The 18699-nt window shown below is 43.4% G+C and overlaps 2 protein-coding genes across 2 annotated transcripts; one reads left to right on the plus strand and one right to left on the minus strand.

Annotated features, from left to right (window-relative positions):
- Positions 1 to 3690: 3690 nt before the first annotated feature.
- On the plus strand, positions 3691 to 4503 carry LOC126716540 (uncharacterized). Its single transcript, XM_050417351.1, has one exon. It carries the CDS (start codon positions 3691 to 3693, stop codon positions 4501 to 4503), a length of 813 nt encoding a protein of 270 aa, XP_050273308.1.
- Positions 4504 to 14631: 10128 nt separating this feature from the next.
- Positions 14632 to 18148, minus strand: LOC126716718 (putative pentatricopeptide repeat-containing protein At1g12700, mitochondrial). The gene is made up of 2 exons (XM_050417664.1): positions 16378 to 18148; positions 14632 to 14970 (listed from the first exon to the last, which is right to left on the minus strand). The coding sequence occupies exon 1, from the start codon at positions 18132 to 18134 to the stop codon at positions 16662 to 16664; it is 1473 nt and encodes a 490-aa protein (XP_050273621.1). The 5' UTR covers positions 18135 to 18148; the 3' UTR covers positions 14632 to 14970; positions 16378 to 16661.
- Between the last annotated feature and the right edge of the window lie 551 nt (positions 18149 to 18699).

Consider the following 18699-nt stretch of genomic DNA (forward strand, 5'->3'; position numbering starts at 1 on the left):
TTTTGCTTCTTCAGGTGGGAGCACTGTGCTATGCTCTTGTATCTATAAACTAGGATGCATGAACACTTCATTTAGAGTGCTGTACCCGTGTCATATTTATGTTGTACATGTGTTATAACAGTGTTTAATATGCCGTATCATGTTATAATTTTGAAAAATTGCTCGTGTCGCTGTATCATACCCATACCTGTATTTGTGTCCGTGCATCCTGGTTTGTAAATAAATGAAGCTTTGGCTTGTTCCTCAATCTTTTTCACATAGAGCAACTACGAATGAGATCTGGCTTCCTCAATTTATCTTTTTCACATATAGCAAATATGAATTATGGGTGTCTTTAATCTCATTCAATAATTTTTCTGTGGTGGCCAAAATCAAACATGGTGTAAAAACAAAAACAAAAAAACCAAAAACAAAAAAGTATAGTAGAACGAATCCTAAGAAATCTCATTCAAAGATTTTGTGACCTATTTGTTAGTTAAAAAGAAAAAAATTGCGTTTGTACCCAAAAAATAAACTAAACCCTGTGGTTCAACAAATTTGAATCTTTAATGTTACTCAAACTTGAATCTCTATGTGTGTGTGTTTTCTGAAAATGTAGATGTATATATATGTTAAAGTATAAGCTTTTTGATAGAAGATGCTGCAAGGCTCCAAGCCAGCACCAAATCCACCACAGTTGTTTAGTACTAATTGAATTTTATTGTTTTATCAAACAACCACCCTGTCAATACCTAATTGCATACACTTGGCCTTTGCAAACCAATACACCTTAGATTGCTTCTATATTTTAGCGTGTTCTGCAGTTAGGCTCTTATTCCAATAGTCTTTGCACTCGTAAGAACTTTTTAGGGTCAATAATGATGAAATTTTCTCATAGAAAGAACACAGGCGTACAATTCTTTACCTTAGTTTCAAGAGCATATCCAATTCAAACATGTGCACTGCTTTTGCATTTACTCCAACATGCACCAGAGCATATCAGAAAATAGATTAAGTTAATGACTTAAATAACAATTAAACATTAGTAGGTTAACAGCAGAGCAACCATATTTTTAGAAGCTATGTTGCTTAGAGAGAGCAAGCTACGTGAACTGTGTATGTAGAGCAAAGTGAAAGGATAAGGACTCTAGATAAGTTTGAACTTAGATGAGTTATACTTAAATCTTTTCTGATTATTGTTAGTTGGACTAATATGTTGATATGAACAAAACTTATTTGATGAGAACAAATAAGTTGCTCCTATCTAAAAACTTTCTGAAATTTGGTGCAACCACTTGGCTCAACCATGGTTTCTAGGTCCTAAAACTTGATGAAATTTAGTGTAACCACTTGGCACAATTATTTGTAGTAAATTCATAATAATTTTTAATAGGTCTACCAACAAAATAGCTTAGGTTCATGGTGATAGGGAAGTGATAGCCCAATGACAATAATATTCTTTGTGATAGTATTTTATATCTGTGATTCGAACCTCACCTCCAACATTATCTACCTGTTAAAAATCATATTTAAATTAATAACTAATTTGAAAATTTTAAGAAAAGAATTTTATGGGTTACAAAGGACGAGATGCCTCTTTATATGAACTAGTTGCGGACTCATGTGATGCATCAAATAGATAGCAAGAGTTAAATATATATATATATATATATATATTTGGTAAAAAGGGTTAAATATCTTCTGTAGGGGTAAAGTCCCCAGACCAAACAATAGGCCTTGGGCCCCATATAGAATTCGACTGCGTCCAAGGAGAAGGTGTGGGCGCCAAAAGGGTTCCCGGCCCAATCCTTATGGGCCCAGACTTGTTTAAAAGGCGGTCCGAGGAGAAATGTCTCCTTGAACGTACTAAGTATGGCTCAAACATGCACCCTACCAGCAATAAGGAATGACTCCAACGAGTATTAGTAGTAAGGATGAGTCCCTCAAGCCTGTGAGAGGAAAGAGAGTATAGGATGTCAAGGGGGAGACCACAGCTGCCACATTAAATGCATGGGAGCTGCTTTTCTGGCCGCATTAATGTGGAGAGGACTGGCGAACAATGTTACCTTGGCTACTACAACTCACAGAAAGATGGGGGAGATGTCCGATGGAACGGACACTCAAGTGAAGGTCCAGATGATCAATAGGTGTAAGGATCTGATGACTTCAAGGGGGCTATATAAGAGAAGGGAGTCCCCATGAAGAAAGAGGACGGAAGAAAAAAAAGAACTTAGAACAGAAGAAAGAGAGAAAGACCATAGCCTTTGATCAGGAACAGAGGTGCACCCCATACGCCTCTTCGGACCGAATATCCAATGGAAATGAAGGAGATTTTCTTATGTTTGATTGTTGTGTGGACCAAAGTTAACTGACACTCACTTTGTTAGGGCCTAGTTCTGTAACTCGCTTTCTACAAATTCATTGTCTAGGGCTCCTTGGGCCAGAACCCCATACCTGTTGGGCCAGGGCCCCAAAACGCGACCCTACAATTGGCGCTGTCTATGGGAAGAACTCGTGCCTCGACAAGTGAAATCGTTAGAAATGGAAGGATCAGGTCCGCTCCAAACCGGACACACAGACCCCCAACGGCAAGACAACTTTTTGAACCTCGAACGGGAGAGAGATCAAGACAAGCAGCGAGAGGGTAGTGTAAACACCTCCCACACGAGCAGAAGTCGCTCAAGAGGGAAAGGTCACACATCCCATAAGCGAAACGATCATAGGGCTCTACAGTAAGAAATCGACGACTTGAAGAAGAAGTTACGCCGAGCGCAGCGAAAGTGTCCTTCACCTGACTCGGACACTAGCGATTAAGAGGACAATGAGTACAGGTGGAGATCAAGAACCCTTCCAAGTGAAACCTTTTCCTATAAGGAAGAGCAACCTCACAAACGTGGCCACAAAAGCCCATCTTACCAAGGCCTGGCAAACGACACCATGAGTAAGGCCCTGGACCGCATCTCCCAATCGCCTTTCATGCGTAGGATAGAGGGGGCTGAGCTTCCTCGGTGGTTCCACCAACCCGCCTTTGCCATATATAATGGTTGGACGGACCCAGTAAAGCACATAAGCCAGTTTAACCAGAGGATGGCCGTCCATTCCAGGGACGAGGCGTTGATGTGCAAAGTGTTTCTGTCTAGCTTGGGACCCATGGCGATGAGATGGTTTGATGGCCTCAAGCCAAATTCCATAAACTCTTTTAAGCAGTTGACACAGGCTTTTGGTTCCCGCTTCATAACCAGCAGCAGAGTCCCTCGGCCCCTAGATTCCCTCCTGTCCTTGTCCATGCGAGAATTAGAGACACTGAAGGCCTACTCAGACAGATATTAGGAAATGTATAATGAGATATAGGGAAATTACGATGACGTCGCCATTAGCACATTCAAGAGGGGCTTGTCGACAGAGCATGGTTTAAAGAAGTCCCTGACAGGGAAACTGGTCACTAGCGTGCGCCAACTCATGGACAGAATCGACAAGTACAAGAGAGTCGAAGAAGACCAACAGACGGGAAAGGGCAAAGCGAAGGTTGTCCCTCAAGAGAGGAGGGACTTCAGGTCGGACCGCTTTAACAACAGCAATTGGCCGAGAAAGGATTACTCAGAGCAGTCTGGATCCACAGGGACACAGACAGTCCATGCTGTGTTCCGAGAACCATTACATAAGATCCTAGAGAAAGTGAAGAATGAACCGTTCTTTCAATGGCCAAGCAGGATGGCAGGTGATCCCACGAAACGTAACCAGAATCTATATTACGCATATCACCAAGAGCCGAGCCACACCACCGATGATTGCAGAAATCTGAAAAACCACCTAGACCGTCTGGTCCGAGAGGGGAAGCTGCGACATCTGCAGTATCACCCTGTCGGATGGCAGGAGCAGTTGAACGTCGAAACAAGGCAAAGCACATTGAGACCACCCATTGACATGATAAATGTTATTCTTGCCGCACCAGGACGGACCGGCTCCCATCCTTTCAGAGTAATGTCGGTAGGCAGGCTCCCCTCTAAAGTTGACGACAGGGAGTCCAAGAGGGCTAGGGGGATGGCCATGCCCCTAATCGGATTCTCGGATGAGAACAAATTGGGAACCCTCCAACCTCATGACGATGCCCTAGTCGTCACGCTCAGGATCGGTGGATATGACGTGAAAAGGGTGCTAGTCGATCAGGGCAGCGCCGTGGAAGTGATGTATCCCGACTTGTACATGGGGTTGAAGCTGAAACCGGAGGACCTAACAGCATACGATTCCCCTTTAGTGAGTTTCGAGGGAAAAACCGTCACTCCGAAAGGCATGATTAGGCTGCCTATACAAACAGACTCGAACGTGGTGGAGGTGGACTTCATAGTGGTAGACGCATACTCCCCCTACACCGCCATCGTAGCCAGATCGTGGCTCCATGCCCTAGGGGCTGTGTCATCAACCTTACACCAAAAGGTGAAGTATCCATCGAAAGGTCGAGTGAAAGAAGTAATAGGGAACCAGGCCATGGCCCAGCAATGCATGGTGTTAGCAATCTCGGGATGACTGAGTACTGAGCCCTCCACCTCAGCCGAGAATGACTTATAGCAATTAATGACCCCGACCCTGGCCTCGGGTAGTGAGGGACCTACCAAGGAAGCGAGTTGTGAGGATTTGGAGAAAGTTCTTGTTGGCTCCGACCTGGAAAGATTTTTTCAGGTCGCCTCAAGACTACCGCCCTAAGAGAAGGAAACACTAATTGACTTCCTTAGACAGAATGTGGACATGTTTGCATGGGACGCCTACGAGGCTCTGGGGGTCGATCCAGATTTCATTTGCCACCACCTTAATGTTAGCCCGGCCATAACACCTAAGAAGCAACCTCCTCGGCGACCGTCGAAAGAGCATACAGAGGCTGTAAGAGAGGAGGTTATAAAATTGAAGAAAGCAGGGGCTATCAAGGAGGTATTCTACCCCGAATGTCTGGCCAACACAGTCGTGGTGAAGAAGAAGAGTGGGAAATGGCGGGTCTACGTGGACTTCACAAACCTGACCAAGGCCTGCCCGAAGGACCCTTTCCCTATGTCGCGGATAGACCAATTGGTGGATTTGACTATGGGACACCCTCGAATGAGCTTTTTGGACGCCTTCCAAGGCTACCATCAGATACCTCTGGCCGCCGAGGACCAAGAAAAAATGGCTTTTGTCACTCCCGTTGGAAACTTCCATTACAAGGTAATGCCCTTTGGCTTGAAGAATGCCGGGTCGACCTACCAAAGGATGATGACCAGGATGTTTGAACTACAGATGGGTAAGACCATCGAAGTCTATATAGACGACATAGTGGTGAAGAGCAAGTTAGTGTCCAACCATGTCAGGGACCTCGGCGATGTCTTTGGAATCCTAAGAAAGTATAGGCTGCGCCTAAACGCGTCCAAGTGTTCATTCGAGGTGGGGTCAGGGAAATTCTTAGGTTACATGGTGACCCATAGAGGCATTGAAGTCAGCCCCGACCAAATTAGAGCTATCCATAGCCTGTAGCCTCCTCGGAATCCCAAAGAGGTCCAAAAACTCACTGGCATGATTACCGCCTTAAACCGTTTCATCTCCCGTTCGGCGGACAGGTGCAGACCTTTCTTCCTCTTATTGAACAAGTGGAAAGGCTTCGAATGGACTGAGGAGTGTGCCTTAGCCTTCCAGCAGCTTAAGGAATACCTGGCTCAAACACCGATCATGTCCAGTCCTGAAGCCGACGAGGTGCTATTCGCCTATATTGCAGTAGTCCCTCACGCAGTGAGTTTAGTGTTGATCTGGGAAGGCAATGGCACATAACGGCCCGTCTATTACGTAAGCAAATCATTGCATGAGGCGGAGATCCGTTACCTCCCCCTCGAAAAGGCCGTCCTGGCAATTATGCAAGCCACGCGAAAGCTCCCCCATTACTTCCAGGCACATACCGTTGTTGTACTGACCCAACTTCCGCTCAGATCAATACTCCAAAGTGCCGACTACACAAGCAGAATAGCAAAGTGGGGGACGATCCTGAGCGCCTTTGACATTAAGTACATGCCTCGTACTGCTGTGAAGGGTCAGGTTCTCGCAGATCTAATAGCTGAGTTTGCAGAACTCATACTAGAAGGAGGAGGAGAGCCACTAAACCCAGACTGGAAACTGATTGGCACAGTCTCTCAGCAAAAGCCCCCTTGTTGGAAAGCACACATTAACGGCGCGGCCAACCAAAGGGGCTCAGGAGTGGGGCTCGTCCTGGTTTCCCCCGAGGGGATTACCATCTAAAAATCGTTAAGGCTGGGTTTCTCCGCCATGAATAACAAAGCGGAGTATGAGGTATTATTGGAAGGAATGTCAATGATCCAGAAACTAGGTGGAAAATCCTTAAACTTATTCTCGGACTCAAGACTTGTCATGGGACAAGTAAATAGGGAATTGGAGGCAAGGGATGAAAGAATGCAAGAGTACCTAGTCCAAGTCAAGCGCTTGCGGGCGCATTTCAATCACTTCAATCTAGCGCACGTGTCCAAGAGTGGGAACACCCATGCTGACTCTCTCGCAACGCTCGCCACCTCCTCGGCTTAGCCACTTCCTCGAGTTATTCTCGTAGAAGATCTATACAACCCAACGATGGCAAGAACTGACCTATTACGGGTTCACAGCATCAAGGTGGGACCTAGCTTGATGGATCCTCTAGTACTATTCTTAAAGCACGACACCTTACCAGAAGATAAGAACGAGGCCAACAAGATTAGAAGAAAGGCTTCTTGATTCTGGTTGTCCAAGGACTCCAAACTGTATAAGCGCTCATTCTCAGGACCGTACTTACTATACATGCACCCAGATGCCACTGAACTTGTCCTAGAGGAATTACACGAAGGAATTTGTGGAAGTCATACGAGGGGTAGGTCCCTGTCCCATAGGGCCATAACGCAAGGTTATTGGTGGCCGAGCATGCAGAGAGAGGCGCAAAAATATGTAAGGAAGTGCGACCAGTGCCAAAGGTTCGCCCCGAATATACATCAGCCAGGCGGAACCCTTAATCTGCTGTCCAGCCCTTGGCCATTCGCGCAGTAGGGACTAGACATCCTAGGACCGTTTCCTAAAGCAGTGGGGAACAAAAGATTTCTTCTTGTCGACATGGATTATTTCACAAAATGGGTTGAAGCTGAGCCGCTGGCTAACATTAGAGATGTTGACGCCAAGAAATTTGTTTGGAAAAACATCGTCACCAGGTTCATATCCCTTACATCCCGATTTCGGAAAACGGTCTCCAATTTGATAGTAAAGCCTTCAGAAGATATTGTAACGAGTTAGGAATTGCCAATTGGTACTCCACACCGGCTTACCCGTAGGGGAATGGGCAGGCTGAAGCCATCAATAAAACCATAGTAAATAGGTTGAAAAAGAGGTTAGATGACGCGAAGGGAAGGTGGGTAGAAGAACTGCCTCATATCTTGTGGACGTACTGCACCACGCCACGCAGGTCCACAGGGGAAACACCCTTTTCGATGACCTATGGGGCTGAGGCTGTTATTCCTCTAGAGATAAATTTCCCAACACAGAAGACCAACTCATTCTGCCCCAATGTCAACAACGGACTACTGGAAAAGAGTTTAGACCTCATCGAAGAAAGAAGGGAGAGTGCAATGGTCCGACTTGCCTACCACCAGCAAAAGCTCAAGTAAGGTTACGACGCCAAGGTGAAGCGAAGGCCCCTGGCACCTGGGGATCTGGTATTGAGGAAGGTCCTAGGCAATGCAAGAAATCCCGCATGGGGAAAACTCGTACCAAATTGGGAGGGCCCATATCATATCACCTCTGTGGCTTGCATAGGGGCTTACTTTTTAGAAGACTTTGATGAATATGTAATGTCGCGCCCTTGGAATGTAAATAACCTGAAAAGGTACCATTATTAATGAAAGTTGCAATTCTTGGCACCAAACTACTGTGCAATTTATTTTAAGAGTTAAACAGAACCTAAGTCCTGCCTAACTCCTCGAACCATAGGATTGGGGGAAATTAACTACTGTACAATTTATTCTAAGTGTTAAACAGAACCCAAGTCCTGTCTGGCTCCACGGATCACAGGCTTGAGGGAAATTAACTAGAATGCAATTTATTCTAAGGGTTAAACAGAACCTAAGTCCTGTCTGGCTCCTCGGACCACAAAATTGGGGGAAATTAACTACTGTGCAATTTATTCTAAGTGTTAAACAGAACCCAAATCCTGTCTGGCTCCACGGACCACAAGTTTGGCGGAAATTAACTAGAATGCAATTTATTCTAAGGGTTAAACAGAACCTAAGTCCTGTTTGGCTCCTCGGACCACAGGATTGGGGGAAATTAACTACTGTGCAATTTATTCTAAGGGTTAAATAGAACCTAAGTCCTACCTGGCTCCTCGGACCATAGGATTGGGGGAAATTAACTACTGTGCAATTTATTCTAAGGGTTAAACAGAATCTAAGTCCTGCCTGGCTCCTCGGACCATAGGCTTGGGGGAAATTAACTAGAATACAATTTATTCTAAGTGTTAAACAGAACCCAAGTTTTGTCTGGCTCCATGGATCACAGGCTTGGGGGAAATTAACTAGAATGCAATTTATTCTAAGTGTTAAACAGAACCCAAGTCCTGTCTGGCTCCATGGATCACAGGCTTGGGGGAAATTAACTAGAATGCAATTTATTCTAAGGGTTAAACAAAACCCAAGTCCTGTCTGGCTCCACGGACCACAGGCTTGGGGGAAATTAACTAGAATGCAATTTATTCTAAGGGTTAAACAGAATCTAAGTCCTGCCTGGCTCCTCGGACCATAGGCTTGGGGGAAATTAACTAGAATACAATTTATTCTAAGTGTTAAACAGAACCCAAGTTCTGTCTGGCTCCACGGATCACAGGCTTGGGGGAAATTAACTAGAATGCAATTTATTCTAAGGGTTAAACAAAACCCAAGTCCTGTCTGGTTCCACGGACCACAGGCTTGGGGGAAATTAACTAGAATGCAATTTATTCTAAGGGTTAAACAGAACCTAAGTCTTGCCTAACTCCTCGGACCACAGGATTGGGGGAAATTAACTACTGTGCAATTTATTCTAAGAGTTAAACAGAACCTAAGTCCTGCCTGACTCCTCGGACTACAGGCTTGGGGGAAATTAACTAGAATGCAATTTATTCTAAGGGTTAAACAGAACCTAAGTCCTGTCTGGCTCCATGGATCACAGGCTTGGGGGAAATTAACTAGAATGCAACTTCTTCTAAGAGGTAAATAGAATCTAACCCCTGTTTGGCTCCTCGGACCACTGGCTTGGGGGAAATTAACCAATGTATGGTTTTATCTAGGTGTTAACTATCATTTTTCTCAAACATTCATTCATGCTTAATCATGTTACTTAAATTTCAAATAACGTTTGGTTTTCGGCAGTTAGTAGCATAACAGAAACTCATTCAAAACAAAGGTAGAAAAAGAAGCAGTGAGACAAGATTCAAAGGAGAAATAATATCATTCATTGAGCTCCAAGATGCATTCTCTTACAAACGTTGGTAAAATAAAGAGACAAAAGAAAAAAAAAAAAAAAAAAAAAAAGAAGAAAAGGGCAACTACAAGTAACGACCTAGACTAATGCCCTAGGCTTTATCCTGGGCAGAACTCTTTGTAGGGACCTCCGCCTCAGGTTGATCACCTCCTGCCTTGGGCTCAAAAACGGCCCCCTTGGCTTGTGCAACCACATCCCTTATTGTGAGAGTGTCTTCAAGCGACTTGTCTTTTGCAGGGGGCTGCACCTCCTTAGTTTCATGTACGAGGGAATCCAAGGTAGTGACCTTAGCAGAGACAGGCTCCTCAGGAGGAACCGAACCCGGAATCTCACGAATATCTTCAGGGAAGAAGATATTCTCAATCTTCTTGAGGTTGGAGTCTGCAGGCACTGCCGCCTAGTCCAGGGCCACCCCCCAGGACATAGCGATGTAGTCCCTACACACTGTAGCCACCTCCTCAGTTAGCCTGGCCTCGGTGTCTGCCACTCCACGTTCGTAGGAGGTTACCACCGCAACCTCAGCCACCTCCCTGGCCAGGCGGGCCGCCCCTTTTGCCTTTGATATCTCGGCCTTGAGGTTTGAGACCATTTGCTTCTCGATTGCGAGGTTTATCTCGAACATATGAAGCTGGTTGTGCATTTCCTTAGCCTGTTGGGTAGTGGTCTTAAGCCTGGTCTCAGCGCTGTCGTGGGCCTTCAGCGCATCATTTACTTCTTTATTTAGGCGATCCTTTTTCCAGCCTAAGGGCGCCAGTTGCCTTCTCCGTAGCGATGCGAGACTAAACCTCAGTGTGCAGGTCCTCGCGAACCTTCTTGGCCCACTCCTCAGCTACAAAAATTTGCTGAGTGACCTGTGAGGGAATAATGGAAAATTGATTAAAAGAAAATAACAGACAGACAGATGCGGAATAAAGAAACTGAATAAGGAAGAGTCTTGGCTTACCATGGCCATGTCTCTCTTCAGCAACATAAAGAGATCTGGTTGCCGAGTAGCCTGGAGCCCCTCCATGTCACGAGGCAGGAAAAGGGGCTACTGCAAGGCCTTAGCCAGATAAGATGCCTGTCCTCATTGGGACTCTCACAGAGTCGCGTCCCACGAGATAGGGGCACCATCCAACTCTAGGCGAGGGGACCAGGTCCGCTGCTCCCTCCGCATAGCTGCCTCGTCTAGGCTATCATCGGACTTTGTTCTTTTTTCTTTGGGCTCTTTGCCCTTCTTCTGTTGCTTGGCCTTTATTGGGGCCGACCTCGCCCTCCTCTAGCTCTTTCACAGGTCTCTTCCGCCTCAAATTGGGAAGAGGTTGTAGCGTTGGGTCAATTGTGGGGGGAGAAGGAGGAGGAAGCTTGGATGTAACCTGCTTCTTGGGGGCATCCCTGGAAGACTGCCCCTTATTTCTGTTGGACAGGAGGCCCCTGAAACCAGACCTTGGTTTCAAGTCCATGTCTTCTTCTTCGACCTCTTGGCTAGTGTCAACTTGTGCAATTACCAAGCCAAGAGTGGGAGCCGTCGAGGAACGATTTATGTCCGAGTCGGAGTCCGAGAGCTCTACAGGCCTGGCTGATACCTCTCCCTCCTCGGCGAAGTGGAATTGGTCAATTTGATCCTTAAGAGATGAGTGCGAGGAATCAACTCCTTCTCCTGGGACAATTGCCTCGGGAAGAGCGCGCTGAGCAGGCAATTGGACGGGAGGCAAGTCTCTCCAAGCAAGAAAATCTGGTTTAAAGACGTCAATGCGAGCTAATCGGGGGCTTCCAGCCCTGATGGCTTGATCGGCATCCACTAAAGCGCGCGAAAGGGGCTCATAGTCCAAGATTAGAGGAGCGGCACGCAATTGCCCGTCCTCACTCATAAAAATTTCGGACCTTAGGAGGAAGTTGAGAGCCTAGATGTTGACCAAACTTAGCCGAGGAGTTGTTCATTCTTTGTTTGCAAAATCGAAAGGATGGATTACGTTAGTCCGAGGAGGCAAATAATCAAAGCTAAAACTGAAATAAGGAGAAGAAGACTCGAGACTAAGATCCCTTCCAAGGGGTCTGATCCTACAGTGCCCCACCTAGTGTTCTCGCCCTAACTAGGCAGTGAAAACCGTCGTGCCATACTCCGGAGACGATCAAAAGGTCGTCCTTTAAGCCTTTGTTGGACTTGGGAAGGCAGGAAATCAGCCTCGCCTCGTCAGACCTGGATTTCAGGTAATACGACTCGTTGAGGTTATGACATTCATATAGATGAACTACGTTATGCCATGAGAAGCCGAGGTTCATTTGTTCATTCAGAGCATCTATGCACCCCAGGATTCGGAACATGTTTGCGGCACACTGGTGAGGGGCCAGCCTATGACCACGCAGATAATCCCTAGTTATTTTCCCCATAGGGATCGTCATTCCTCCCTCTATGAAGGCTATCATCGGAATGGCGACCTGCCCCGTCTTTCTCTTAGTTAAAACCTCGTCCAAGGAGCAGTATTCTAGACCTACTCCCGGCGGGATACGGTATTTGGCCCTGAAGCCTTCCATACCGGCCGGAGAGTCTACCAGTTTCTCAAGCTTACCCATCCCACTAACCCTAGGCGACACAAAGAAGGTTTACTTAAGGAAGAAGGCCGGGAAAGGCAACGGAAGGGAAATGAGCACTTACGGGAGCGAAGATCCTAGATCTCTCGAGACTGTGAAGAACTTGCCGGGAATCCTTAAGGGAGTGTTTGTGGAGTTTGAACACTTTGCAAAAAAGGGTGCTGGAGTGCTCTGGGACACTTGAGTGCTTTTTCAAAAAATGGGAGTAAGTTCCCTTGGAAATCTTATATACGAGGGAGAAACTGAACGGGCTTACTCCCGCCCAAAGAAATGGGAAAAATATCAGCCGTTGATCAGGCGCCCAACCGTTGGATTAGAAGGACATAAAGCCACCTAACATAATAATTAGTGCCTCGTGGGTTACAAAACGCCATCAGCAGTAATGAGGCACGTGGGGATGTACCCCCACACGTGTAAGACAAGGATTCACAATAAGTGACCCCATAAGTGTCAAAATCCCGCCTTTTCCCCTCGGATAAGAGGGAAAGAACCGGAATTTTGAGAGGCTATTGTAGGGGTAAAGTCCCCAGACCAAACAATGGGCCTTGGGCCCCATATAGAATTCGACTGCGTCCGAGGAGAAGGTGTGGGTGCCAAAAGGGTTACCGGCCCAATCCTTATGGGCCCAGACTTGTTTAAAAGGCAGTCCGAGGAGAAATGTCTCCTCGGATGTACTAAGTATGGCTCAAACATGCACCCTACCAGCAATAAGGAATGACTCCAACGAGTATTAGTAGCAGGGATGAGTCCCACAAGCCTGTGAGAAGAAAGAGAGTATAGGATGTCAAGGGGGAGACCACAGCTGCCACATTAAATGCATGGCAGCTGCTTTTTTGGCCACATTAATGTGGAGAGGACTGGCAAACAGTGTTACCTTAGCTACTAAAACTCACAAAAAGATGGGAGAGATGTCTAATGGGACGGGCACTCAAGTGAAGGTCCAGATGATCAATAGGTGTAAGGATCTGATGACTTCAAGGGGGTTATATAAGAGAAGGGAGTCCCCATGAAGAAAGGGGACGGAAGAAAAAGTAAAACTTAGAACAGAAGAAGGAGAGAAAGACCATAGCCTTTGATCAGGAACAGAGGTGCACCCCATATGCCTCCTCGGACCGAATATCCAGTGGACATGATGGAGGTTTTCTTATGTTCGATTGTTGCATGGTCCAAAGTTAACTGACACTCACTTTGTTATGGCCTAGTTCTGTAACCCGCTCTTTACAAATTTATTGTCTAGGGCTCCTTGGGCCAGAATCCCATACCTGTTGAGCCTGGGGCCCGAAACGCGACCCTACATCTTCACTTTGTTCAATGCTACAATGAGTTAAAAAAAAATGAAAATCAATAATTCTAGTTTCAAAGGACCAAAGTGGACCGAATAGGACCGAAGTGGACTGAATAAGACCAAAGTGGACCGAATAAGACCGAAGTAGACAAAATGAACCAAATATGACCGAAGTAGACACCATGGACCGAATAGAATCAAAGTGGACCGAATGGACTAAATAGGACCAAACCAAGTAGAATCGACCAAATAAACCAAAGAGAACCAACTAGGACCGAAATAGACAAAATGAACCGAATAGGACCAATGTAGATTGAACAGAACAAAAGTGGACCGAATAGGACCAAAGTAGGCCGAATGGACCAAATAGAACGAAAGCATATAAAATGGACTGAATAGAGCCAAAGTGGACCGAATAGGACCAATTTGGACTGAATAAGATTGAACCGACCGAATAAGTCCAAAGTAGACTAAATAAGTCAATAGGACCGAAGTGGACATAATAGACCGAATAGGACCAAAGTGTACCGAATAAGACCAAATGTAATGAATAGGACCAACGTGGATAAATGGACCGAATAGAGCCAAAAGGGACCGAAGTAGACAAAATGGACCAATGTGGACCGAATAGGACTATACGAACCGAATAGGACCGAATATAAGAGAAACACGTTCGTAGTGGTGAAATTTGGTTTAAAAATCAAATAAATAAAATAATGACGTTGTAAAGCCTTCAAAGTGAGGTAGCAAATATAGATATAAAAATATATATATATAAATATTAAGTTTTATTTATAAATTCTTATTTAAACATGCAATTTATGCACCATAAATATATTTGCATAATAAATAAATATAGGGCATTCAATGTTTGGCACCTTGTTGTCAATCTGGGTTTCGATGTATTTGGCATCATAAAAAATGGTGCACACAGTTGTTGTTGTAGTTGAATTTATGGTTTGATTACATGGGCTCGACGCATATTTGGCATGTGAAAATTGGATGATCTTCCTATACTTGGTCATGGTGTGTTTCTTCTTTTATGACTCACTAATGTTTTCACAGCAGATTTCCCATGACTTGAAAGTTGAAACTACAACTAAATATAGGGAAACTTTTAATAGTTTTTTTTTTTTTTAATTAAAGCTCATATTATTTAATGCAGCATCACCTACCAGATGCAAATATTGGAGGGGTTAAGGGACCATTAAATATACAAATTATAATTATAAAAGTATCACTAAGCTATAAGGAAATTTATATGAGACTTTGCCAATGCTACAAAACTGAAATATACGCAAATTGATAAGCCTTGAACCTGCAACCTTTAGCTCTACTACTATAATCCCAAATGTTCATCCAGTTAAGATCTAGTCTAAATTTTTCCAATAGATAGCTCATGTCCTTGCTAAATGAATTAAAGGACCATTAAATACACAATTGTGAATAATAATAATGATAAGGCCGGGAATATAGTATTGAACTGTCGGCCAACCTCCTTAACCATTTTGAGAGATGCACTTCACACACCCTTCATTTTCATGGCTTAAAACCAGTATGGAAATATGGCTCCCTGGATCAACCCAATGAAGACCTTGAAATGCAACACAACAACAGTCTTGATGCCTGCCCTGCTCACGTAGGAACCAAACAAAGTAAAGGAAACTAGAGCATTAGGACACATGTCATCATGATCATTATTCTTTGCATTGAAAATAAACCTTACTTGTTACTTTTCCCCAATTTGTTTATCGATATAGGATTTTAGACAGTTCTAGGCAAACACATTCCTCAAGATTGAATTTTGCATTTAGTTTTCGCAATCCATTTACTCTATTTAAATTGGTATTCTAAAAGTTGACAAAAAGTTTGTCAAAATTAGCAAGTATCTGGTATAATATAATTGAAGTTACTCCCTCAGGTTGCAGCTAAGGCCCAATTTTACTAATCCATAGCAAGGTCATGCCAATCTCATACAGATTTTTAACTAATTGTGTATACTAACATCTTCAATTTGTGACAAAGTGCTAGATATGAAATACTGCTCCAACTTAATCAAAAGTAGAACTGAAAAAATAACACCTTTCCAATGACAACAGTAGTGATTCCAGCAGCATCCAAGGCATCTGTTCTTTCACAAATCTTATGGCTTGTATCAGCCATTTCTGCAATGTTTTTCCAATTTCAGACTGGGGAAGAGGTCACAGCTAGAAACACTACCCCACTTAGACATTTGTGACCTCCAAGACAAAAGAACTATAGTACATCAAGCTATATGATCACAGGTTTGGAGAATAGCTCATCTGATTCTACTTTGATTTTCAATTACTATTTTGTAACTTAAAACAGTAAACGTCAAAATGATAAACTTGTGATGTTATTTGTATTGTACTGCAACCTAAGTTGCCTCTCTCTCAAACAATGCAAGAAGAAGCATGCAACTATCAGCTGCCTTCTTGAGCAAGCATGCAACTATCAGCTACTCTAGTAAAATTGCTTTCCCAGTCCACTGTAAATATATCCCCACAAAGCTTATAAGGGGAAAAAAAAAAATCTGCTTACAAATACGCATAAAGCATTTGCAGCACTATAGAATAGGCAGTGATACAATGTGTCTAAGCAGTGAACCATTACTCTAATTTTGTTTCCATATTACTATATCTATATTACTATTCACAACATTGAACATACATCCCATGAATTTTGTCTCCTAGGATTGAAAACTTTAATTTGCCATGCCAAAATAGGTATACAACATGTGATTAAAATCCAAAACAATAAGTAGGTTGCATGTGAACCACTCAATCAAAAAACCTAAGGCATTGTTAAGATTCGTTAATCTTCTAGAATTGCATTGATCTCTCACAGATTTAAAGAACTAATTTGGGGTATCCACATTTTCTCTAGCACTACTATATCGACTACTAGAGGTAGTAAGAGTATGCGTAGAATAAGTTAGAGTATCAAATGGAACCATTACTCTAATGAAATATGATTGAATATAAAATCAAGAGAGTTTGTTGATTTAGCAGCCTCACCCATTTCCTGAAGCAGTAAATCTGGTTTCATATTGACTGATAGCAATTCCGTCTTGTAATTACAAGCTAACAATTCAGGTCATGTTTGATCGAGGGATAGAGTGGCAGATCTTGAGGATGATGGAAGTAAGGGACAAGAAGAGAGATCAGAGATTGATCGGTGAGAGAGAGAGGGAGATGCTCATCTGTTCCTTTATGACACAAGATTTTTTTTTTCACTCATAAAAAGTAAATAACCACTTCCAACAAATATACATACAACTTATAGATTGACCGGCAAAGTCTTAATAATGAAGTAATTCTTGAAGTGCTTTATTTCCTGGATTTGCAGATAGTAAGTCAACCACCATGGATGCAGTGGTTGCATTTGCTGAAAAACCTTTGTCAACCATTATCTTAACAAGTTCCAAAGCCTTTGCTGTCTCATTTTGTTGCAGCAACCCTTGGATGATTGTGTTATATGTGCGATCATCAGGAGAGAAATGGTTCCCATCCATTTTCTCTAGCAGCTCACTCACTTCATCAATTAACCCCTCTTTGCAAAACCCTTTGATCATTATATTGTAAGTCTTAACATCAAGTTGCAATCCTTTTGCAAGAAGACCATTAAAGATTTCTCTTGCAGTTGTAAGTTCCCTTGCATTGCACATACTGTCAATCAAGATGTTGTAAAACACAATATTGTGGTCCAACTCTTTGTCTTCCATCTCTTGAAACAATGCCAACGCCTCCCCAATTTTTTTGTTCTTACAAAGGCCATCCAACAAGATAGCATAGGCTTGGGGATTTGGAAGTTGGCCACGTGCTTGCATCTTTTGAAATAGGTCTAGTGCAGCCTGGGGTCTCTCCACTTGACAAAACCCACCTATAAGAGTGCTATAAGTCACAACATTGGGAGCCACTCCCTTGTTGGACATTTCATCAAAGAGACTCCTTGCTTCATCAATTCTTTTAATTTTGCAATATCCATTGATTAATATGTTATAGCTAAACACATTAGGTGAACAACCTCTCTCAACCATCATATTAAATGTTTTGATAGCATCATCCATTTTGTTTTGTAAACAATAACCATCAATCAGAGAGCTATATGTGACTGTGTTAGGCTCAATGCCTCTTTGAATCATCATGGTAAAAACTTTGTTTGCCTCGGTCAACATCCCTTCCTTGCAGAGTGTGTCCACCAATATGCTAAAGGTTTGCAAATTTGGCATGACCGTCCTTTGTGACATCTCATTCAACAAAGTATTAGCCTCCCTCCATCGGCTGAAATTGCACAAGCCTTGAATTAAGCACGTGTAAGTGACAACATTCGGTTGAATACCTTTGCTCCTCATTTCAAGCAAAAGGTTCAAAGCCTTAGTTACCAATCTATCCTTGCATAAACTGTTAATAATTGTGTTATAGAACACTACATTGGGTTCAAAATACTTTTCTTCTATCTTCCTGAGCAACCTAACAGCCATATCAGTCTCACCAATCTTACACAGACCATTTAGTATCATCCCACAAGTAATTTCATTAGGTTGATACGCGTTCTTCTCCACATCTGCAACCAACCTCACAGCTCCAGCAATGTTACCTTGAAGACACAGCCCCTTGACAAGAGTGTTTAGAGTAATAGAGTTTGGGTGGTAACCAAGTTTCAATATTGTTGCCAAGACAGAGAACCCGAAATCCACCCGGTTCAAATTGCAGAAGCAGTTAATCAAAACATTGAGAGTATAAACATCGGGTGAGATTCCGAATGATTCCATTCTTTTAATTAGAGAAAAGGGTAGAGAGTAATGCTTCATTCTTGCAACCGCACCCAACAGGTCTAAGGCATGATCAACATTCCTAAAGCTTCCATAATTGCACTGATCTCTAACAGATTGCAAGAATTGATTTTGATTCTATTTCTGATGTGGGTTTTTTCTTCTAGTAATACTAGTAGTAGCAGTAGTAAGAGTAGAATAATAACAATAAGAAGAAGAAGTGTTGGATATAAAAAGAGAGAGTATGTTAATTTAGAAGCACGAAGCAGCGTACCCATTTTCCTGAAGATCCAGCAAACAAATCAGGTTGAGTTTCGGGGCAGAGAATAGAGAAGGAAGCGATGAGGCTGTTTCATACACTCTTCTTCTTCTTCGACCACTCTCCTCTTTCATACATTCTACCTAAGCTACCTTCTGTGACATGGGAAACTGGTTTTACATACTAAAATTTTGCCTGAATATTACTTTGGTTTAGTGAATTTTTGTCTCCTTGTGAGAAAAACCTAAAGTAATTTCACCCTAAGAGCATCTACATCAGTTGGTGGATAGTCTTCTGTTATACAAA

This window comes from Quercus robur, chromosome 3 (genome assembly GCF_932294415.1).
Source record: "Quercus robur chromosome 3, dhQueRobu3.1, whole genome shotgun sequence".
NCBI classification, from domain to species: Eukaryota; Viridiplantae; Streptophyta; class Magnoliopsida; order Fagales; family Fagaceae; genus Quercus; species Quercus robur.